The following is an 8,152-nucleotide window of genomic DNA, read 5'->3' as shown; positions in this document are numbered from 1 at the left end:
ACACGTGGTGCACAAGCACCAAAGCTCACCTTCTCAACCTGGACAAAATGAATTATTTTACACTGATACTGTAAACTTTTGTTTGTGTGTCAGGTTTCCATACATCGGAAACAGCTGCTGCATCTGTAATTCTGTCCATCCCGAGGAGAGTCAGCACTCTACATCAGATCCTTGGCTCACCTATAATGACGCACAGGTGCTGCACACAACTGGATCTGCAGCTTGTGAGGAACAGCAGCACTCAGCCTACATCCTGTTTTACAAGATTAACGTAAGAAGACACAGCATCTCATCCTGAAGTGAGAGAATGGCACGCCAGCTGCAGCCTAATCCAATCTCTCTTCTTTTCTTTTTTCGGTGCCCAGACACCCTTCAGTTTCATCATGTCATCCCTAACAATAGCTGTAGAGTTGGATGGAGGATGAAGACAGCAGAGAGCAAAAGAAACAGCAGACAGGTAGTCAGAGTTAACAAAAACTTTTAAAGCCAGTGTAGCTTCTGTTTTGAACACATTTATTGATGACAATTTTACATAAATAAGCAGTGTGTTATACTGTTATCAGATGTGGAGTCTCACGAACCACTTTAATAGTGACTTGTGTCCCAAATACTGTTTATTTGTCTTAGTTACAGATAGTGAAATAAAAATGGAACGAGAAGCGTAGGATTTTGAATTGATACCATTGGTGCATCTACTAAAGTTCTGGGGTCAGTTTGAATATCAGTGACCTTGACCTTGAGTTCAAGTTTTCTGAAAATCTTGTGAATGCTACAACTCTGTGACGAGAAGTAAGTCTCCTAGGTCTTTAAATTTGTATATAGGTGAATCTAGTAGGAAGCTGAAGGGTTGCACTGCGGGCCATCTGTAGAGGTGTAGAGTCAACAACCTGTCTGTGAACGTGGACAAAACAAAAGAGATTGTTGACTTCAGGAGAGCACAGTGGGATCACTGCCCACTTAACATGAATGGATCCTCTGTGGAGGTCGTCAAGAGCACCAGATTTCTTGGTGTCCACCTGGCGGAGAACCTCTCCTGCTCCCTCAACACCAGCTCCATAACCAAGAAGGCCCAGCAGCGTCTCTACTTCAAGCAGAAGCTGAGGAAAGCCCATCTCCCACCATCCATTCTCACCACCTTTTACAGTGGGACTAACAAGAGCATCCTAAGTAGCTGCATCACTGTCTGGTATGGTAACTGCAGCGTATTAGATCGCAGTACCCTACAACGGATTGTGAGAGCAGCTGAGAAGATCATTGGAGTCCCTCTCCCCTCCTTATAACACCCGCTTGCTGGAGGACCCCACACAGCCTTCAAACACACTCTTCACCCTGCTGCCTTCTGGAAAGAGGTCCCAGAACATCCGGGCCCTCGCTACCAAACTACGGAAAAGTTTCTTCCCACAAGCCATCAGACCCCTGAACACTCAGTGACTGCACTGGCACACGCACACCTTCACACATGTCACTACCAAGCACTTATCTGCAGTATCTCACACTCATACACATACATACAGACACCAAGTTACTTTTGCACAATACTCAGCATTTTGCACATTTCCATTGTCTTGTGTCTGTATCGTCCTGTTCTGTCTAGTTTTGCACTGTTTTGTCTTGTTTATTTTTGCAATTTATGCACACTGCACTTTATGTAGTCCTGGGTTTGTCCATATATGTCATATATAGCACCAGGGTCTCGGAGGAACGCAGTCTCATTTCACTCTGTACAGTACCTCTGCACGTGGTTAAAATGACAATAAAAGCCACTTGACTTGACCTGTATTTTGTAGCAGTTGCTTGGAGACGAGCACCATACAGTTCAAATGAGCATACATTCCAAAATATGCAAATGAGCCCCATACATCATAATGCTGATGTTTGCTGTTCAGGGTATGAACGTTCTATGCTGAAAGTTTATAAATATACAACCTTTGACTGCTTGTTTTCAGTTGAACTTTTGCAAAGCTGAGGAGATTTTGGCTGCGATCACATCAAGTCCAAAGATGTTTAAACTTCTTTTTCACAGAAAGGTAAGTTTGAAGAGACTCGCAGCACATTTCTCTGAATGTTTTCTTATGGTAAATAAGCATTTTTGAAACTTTTAAGGAAGCTTCTTTTTCTGTAAAAACTGAATTTTGAATCCAAATGAAGGATATTGTATTTTCTTACCATATACTTTGTTTTATGCCATTACTGATGTTGCTTTTCTTGTTTCTAAACAGAAATCACACAAACAAAACGTGGCAGAGAAGGAAATTCCTTCTACGTCTCATCAGAGGTAAAGAAATGCGCCGCTCTTTAATGCTGCTGGAGATATTTATAGCAGTGGTTTAGTTGGAGCTCTTTTATTTCCCTTTTATTGGTGTTTTGTATTTACATCTTTTTTACTACTTCTAGTCTTGTCTATAATTTCTATTGATTCAGAGATTAGCGTTTGAAAATGTAGAGTGTAAATGTACAAAATACATGATTTTGTTCCATTACAGTTATTAATTTTTATCTGCAATCTCCAGCATGTACTCCTTGTTAAAAATTTCCACTTTGAAAAATAACATTTACACTTTTGTCCTCATCAGCATCCCGGATGCTTGTGTTGCTGAAAATGGTCAAAAGAAGAAGAGAAAATGGAGACACCTCTGCTGTTCCTCGGTTTGCTTTTACACGAAACATATGAAATGCACATTCTCTTTAAATTGCACTTGTTAATTTAAAGTGACTTTACTTTTTTAATAAACTTATGTTTGTTCGTCCTCTGCAGCAAACTGACAGCGATGCAGAGGCAGAGAGCAACACTGTGAAGACACAAAAAAAGTGTCGCTGGTTTCTTTTTAAATTCTGGAAGGTATGTTTTATGGAAAGAGTCACTGTCATCAAGCATTTACTCACCACAGTTAAATGCGAAGAATTAAGAGTAATTTAGCACATCCATGTCCTCAAATTAAGTTCAAAGATGTTTAAAGTTTTTTTTTTCACAGAAAGGTAAGTTTGAAGAGACTTGCAGGATGTTTCTCTAAATATTTTTTATGGTAAATAAGCATTTTTGAATCTTTTAATGAAGCTTGATGGATGATTTCTGTAAAAACTGAATTTTGATCAGAACCAAATGAAGGATTTTGTATTTCATAGGACAAACTTTAAAACTCAATTTAAAGCATGAATAAATTGTTTTTAATTTATTTAAAGATATTCCTATATATCTGCTTCATGAGCTGACAGCTCACTAAAGTGATAAATAATATGAAATAATACCAAATTTTCTAACTGGACACTTTTCATGGAGAGACTCCCTTGGTATGTTTGTTTTATGCCATTACTGATGTTGGTTTTCTTGTTTCTAAACAGAAATTACACAAACAAAACGTGGCAGAGAAGGAAATTCCTTCTACGTCTCATCAGAGGTAAAGAAATGCGCCGCTCTTTAATGCTGCTGGAGATATTTATAGCAGTGGTTTAGTTGGAGCTGTTTTATTTCCCTTTTATTGGCATTTTTCTTCCACCTTGTGTATTTACATCTTTTTTACTACTTTTGGACGTCCTCCAAAATGTTTCAACTTCAAAGCTCATGCATACATGCGCATACACTGCTCAGAATCTTGACATCTTTCCTAATTTTGTGTTTGTGTTTTTACCTTTTTGGAGCAGTGTAGCATGCGGTGGGAAAAAAATAGAAAGTCAAACTGGGACTATAGACTGCTTCGGGTGAGTACACGTGGTGCACAAAGACTCACTTTGTCAAAGTGGAGAAAATGAATTATTTTTACACTGATACTGTAAACGTTGCGCGTGTGTGTCAGGTTTCCAAACATCGGAAACACCTGCTACATGAACTCCTGCCTGCAGAGCCTCCTCAACATTGAGGAGTTCATAAGAGACATCAGGCGTCAGGGGGTTTTGTGGAGCACAGATCCAGAAGCTCAGCTCTTAAGGTGCGCTACGTCAACCTTCTACTTTCTTCAAAAACCTGAAGAACAAAGAGATCTAACAGCAGAAATGTCTGTTTACCCTTCCTTTCTACAGAAGGCTTATTGATGTCAGGGACTGTCACGAGTCAACAGATTATGGCCTTAAAGATCACCACCTAAGAGCTTTTAAGAAGGCATTCAGCAGTCAAGCTCCTGAATACACCGGCAGTGCACAGAAAGTGCGTCAGCTATTTGGACATTTCGTTTTTTGCTTTACCTTCTGATTTTGATGTACTGTTTTAAATCTCTCTGCTTTTCTTTCAGGACGCTCATGAATTCCTAACATTATTCCTCGATGAGGTCAAAAGGCTCACACCTCACCTGGAGAGGAACGCAGCTCTCCTGGGCCAAAGTTATAGCTGCCCAGTAGAAGACCATCACATTTTTAAAATGGAAAACATGAGGACATGCAAGAGGTAAGCCTGTCTTTCAGAAACGCAGAGCTGGTTGCAATATTTTCATATACCTCTTTTCCACGTACCTGATCTTTACTTTAACTACGTTACTCCTGAAATGTGTAGCTGCGGTCACCAATCATCACAGCAAGAGGAATTCACCAGCTTGTCTCTAGACCTTGTTCCAGAGGGGTCTATTATAAACATGTTAGAGACATACTTGAAGGTAAGATCACAAATTCCAATAGAGTTGTCGTATCAGCGATCTTAACACAACTTTTTTGTTAGTGTTTGTGTGCATGTGTGTGTGCATATGTTGAGATTTCTTTCTACCATAAAGCCTGTCTTCTCTGTGCTGTTGTTCAGGAACAAGAAATAGAATTTCGCTGTGATTGTGGAGGGACGGCCTCAGAACTGAAGTCGTCTTTTGATACACTGCCAAGGTGAGTAAGGTCACATCAGAATTGATCGACTGACCAGGTTTCCAAACTGTGGCGCATCAAATATCAGAGTTCTTCGAGACAATACTTGAGCAGTCGTTTTCTCCCATCTTCTGTTTGTGTTTGACACTCATTCTTCTTATTTTCTACCTTGTTTGTGTTTTTTTTTCTTTTCTGCCAGAGTTCTGATCTTGCATCTGAAGAGGTTTGGCTTTACACAAACCTACAAGATTAAGAAGGTGGATGACCCCGTCAGGCTGCAGAGGGACTTGGTGGTGCCATCCAATCAGGTAAAAACAGACTGCAGAACGTCTCAGGCTACGTCCACACTAGCCCGGATAGATTTGAAAACTCCGTGTCCACACTGGCGTTTTCAGTCATTTTCAAATAGTTGTGCGTCTGCATTGAAACGGCCGAAAACGCTTACGTTCCAGTCCTGCGCATGCGCAAAAGTGAGTGAGAATTACAGAATTTGAAGAAAAGCTATCCGGAGCATGTACAAACTGATATTAATCTTTTTTAGGGCTGTCAAAGTTGAGAGCAATCAAAACAACTGCTGTCTAATGCACTCGGCTTATCTTTGTTTAATTGCTCACATGACTGCATCACATGACCAAAATGCGTCATCGTTTTAGAAAGTCTGCGTTTTCGAGTGTCCACACTGCGATGGGACAACTCCGTTTTGAAATGTATGCGTTTTCGAGAGCGTTTTCAAGATGCTGTGTTTTTCCTTGAGGAAAACGCCGTCTCGGTGTGGACGGGAGGTCAAAGCGGAGAGAAAACGATGCGTTTTCAAACGAAAACGCATTAGTGTGGACGTAGCCTCAGCAAATCAGCTTAATTATGGCACTGATGTGAGACTTTATGAAACTAACACTCTTTGGATTTGTTCCTTCTCAGGGTGGTGGCTGTTATAGTCTTTGCAGCATCATCAGTCATTATGGAGGCACAGAGTCAGGTAAAACAACAGACTTGTGACAAACAGAAAATGAAACTTGCTACTTTTCAGTGAAGGACTCACACACAAAAGCTTTTGATGTTCTAAGAAGCACTAAGTCAAAATCACTGTTTGCTTGAATCAGTTGACTTCCAGAAGTTGGATTCATTTGTCTTAATGTGATTTCAGGACACTACATCTGTAGTTCTGTCCATCCTGAGGAGAGTCAGCACTCTACATCAGATCGCTGGCTCACCTATAATGACGCACAGGTGCTCCACACAACTGGATCTGCAGTTTGTGAGGAACAGCAGCAGTCGGCCTACATCCTGTTTTACAAGAGAAACGTAAGAAGACACAGCATCTCATCCTGAAGTGAGAGAATTTTTAAATGTCCTGTTACCTTGTTAACCAGTTTTGTCTTCATTCTCAGTTCTGAAACAGGAAATGGAAGGAAGGAAGGAAGTTAAGGTCATCATCATGCTGAGAAGGAAAAGCAGTCGTCCCAGCCCACCATCGCACACTGGAGGACAAGTATAGGTAAGTATTGCCCTCAGGAGGAAGGGTCCTGCCAGAGAGCCTGGTCCTCCCAAGATTTCTTCCTCCAGGAGGGAGTTTTTTCTTGCCACCGTCGCCCCACATTCACTGGTCTCATCAGCAGGGACATTTTTAACCTCCTAAGACCTGAACTTTCATGGCATGCATTTTTAATTTCTCTGTGCCATTTAGGTTGATTGGGACCCGATGAAGGTAAAAACCAAGACATCAGATTCAGACTATCTTTTTTTTGTTTCTCAAAAGAATGAGATCCACATATGAGGACATTCATTTTAAATTTCGATTGAACAGTGGCAGTGTCATGTCCTCCCTCATAAGTGGATATCAGGTTTTTGAAGAGCAAAATTTTGTATTTTGGTCTAGACAACCCAAAATGTTATGTCTACATATGTGGACACCAGGTCCTAGGAGGTTAAAACAAAATCTACTAGAGATCGTCCTTTTCTGGACCAGTGTTTGGCTTGCTCTCTGGGAACAACAAATTAGTGCTGTCAGTGTTAACGTCATTAGGTAAAATGACGTTAACGCTGACAGCACTAATTTGTTGTTATTATTATTAATATTATTATTAATTTATTTGTAAAATAAATTAAATTTAAAAACCAAAGAAATGATTTAATTCTTTATTTTATTTTGTTTTATTAAAATCAAAATAACAACAAAAACAAAAATAACTAATAAAAAAATATTAAAAGTATTCAGCAGTGTTTTGTGAAATTTGTAATGAGCCTTAGTTAAGTTGATGTCACAGAAGTTTCTGAATCATTTAGATTGTTCAACAAACTGATTCACTCAGGTAAAGATGGTGAGCTGGAGCAATGGTACCCTTGGAGTTCAGTTTAAGTTTTCAGACAAATATTCCCTCGATCAGTTGCAGCTTCTGCTTTTAAATAAATGATTTAGCTGCAAATGTTTAGCTACAGGTAGCAAAGTCCAAAAGTGACACCAGCCAAACATGCAAAAAATGCAAGATGGTGGTGCGCACAGATACAGCGGCTCTATGCTCTCCACTTACCCAATTTCACTGTGCAAGAAACTGCACAATGACAATAAAAAGCTCTAAGTCTAAAACAGTTTCCTGTCCAGTAAAATCGGGCAATTATTCGCTCCAGAGTTTTATCCTACTCCAGGTGAGCAGCCATCGACTTGTAATGAGCCAGCTAAAACAATAATTTCTCAGTGGCTCTTCTGGCACCAACAAGTGGGTGTGTTCTTCCATCGTGCAAGTGTCACGACACACTGAACATGGTCTGAACATGGATTTTCCCTCAATATGTCTTTTCCACCAGTACTATGGGGTATTTGTGAATATCCATGACTGACCCGGCCAGGTGGCCAGCTGGTCTTTGGACAGGGTCACGGCAGTTTCAAGGTTCAACAAAATCCCTTTCACTGACAGACTGAAGGAAAGCTCCTCAAAAATGGAGGGTCTTCAAGCTCCTCAGTGGCAGGAAAAGGTTTCCCGGACCCAGTGTTGTATATTTGTTTCCCAAAATATCGAAATAGTGGAGAGAAATCAGGTTCTGAAACCATCCAGAAGACAAAGTCTCCAACTGGTTTGTGGAAGTCCCGTTTCTCCAAATTAATCAGCGGGTGAAATGTCTCTTCATGGATGGTTTTGATTCTGTTGTTATTCACGAACAAAGCCGTCAAAGCAGCATATGAAAGAAAGTCATCTTTCATTGTTGTCTCCAGCGTGTTAAAAGAGAGATCGAGCTCAGTGATGAGTTTTGAAGCGGCTGCAGGGACTTCTCCAAGGTTTTGGCTCGAACAGTCGAAGGATGTTGTTCACAGTGGTGACACTGTTGACTGGTGATTGACAAGCACTGAGATACTAACATGACAAACACAAGAAACATCATG

At 40.5% G+C, this 8,152-nt stretch overlaps 1 protein-coding gene across 1 annotated transcript; it reads left to right on the top strand.

Annotated features, from left to right (window-relative positions):
* Positions 1-414: 414 nt before the first annotated feature.
* Positions 415-6,429, top strand: LOC146644180 (ubiquitin carboxyl-terminal hydrolase 37-like). The gene is made up of 16 exons (XM_085396042.1): positions 415-447; positions 1,944-2,027; positions 2,220-2,275; positions 2,574-2,646; positions 2,756-2,839; positions 3,340-3,395; positions 3,640-3,696; positions 3,792-3,923; positions 4,015-4,138; positions 4,224-4,375; positions 4,481-4,580; positions 4,721-4,797; positions 4,976-5,084; positions 5,695-5,752; positions 5,921-6,078; positions 6,165-6,429. Exons 1-16 carry the CDS (start codon positions 415-417, stop codon positions 6,168-6,170), a joined length of 1,359 nt encoding a protein of 452 aa, XP_085252168.1. The 3' UTR covers positions 6,171-6,429.
* The last annotated feature ends 1,723 nt before the right edge of the window (positions 6,430-8,152 follow it).

This window comes from Rhamphochromis longiceps, linkage group LG22, assembly GCF_057381845.1.
Source record: "Rhamphochromis longiceps isolate RC_006_pf linkage group LG22, R_longiceps_female_GT1.1, whole genome shotgun sequence".
Lineage (NCBI taxonomy): Eukaryota > Metazoa > Chordata > Actinopteri > Cichliformes > Cichlidae > Rhamphochromis > Rhamphochromis longiceps.
This window is presented reverse-complemented; position numbering and strand designations above follow the sequence as displayed.

What these genes read in the sequence shown, in the direction of transcription:
- LOC146644180 (XM_085396042.1), top strand. Translation starts at nt 415, where the DNA reads ATGGAGGATGAAGACAGCAGAGAGCAAAAGAAA. An exon ending in TTCTTTTTAAATTCTGGAAG is followed by an intron (nt 2,840 to 3,339) that starts GTATGTTTTATG and finishes GTTTCTAAACAG; the next exon opens with AAATTACACAAACAAAACGT. An exon ending in ACACCGGCAGTGCACAGAAA is followed by an intron (nt 4,139 to 4,223) that starts GTGCGTCAGCTA and finishes CTTTTCTTTCAG; the next exon opens with GACGCTCATGAATTCCTAAC.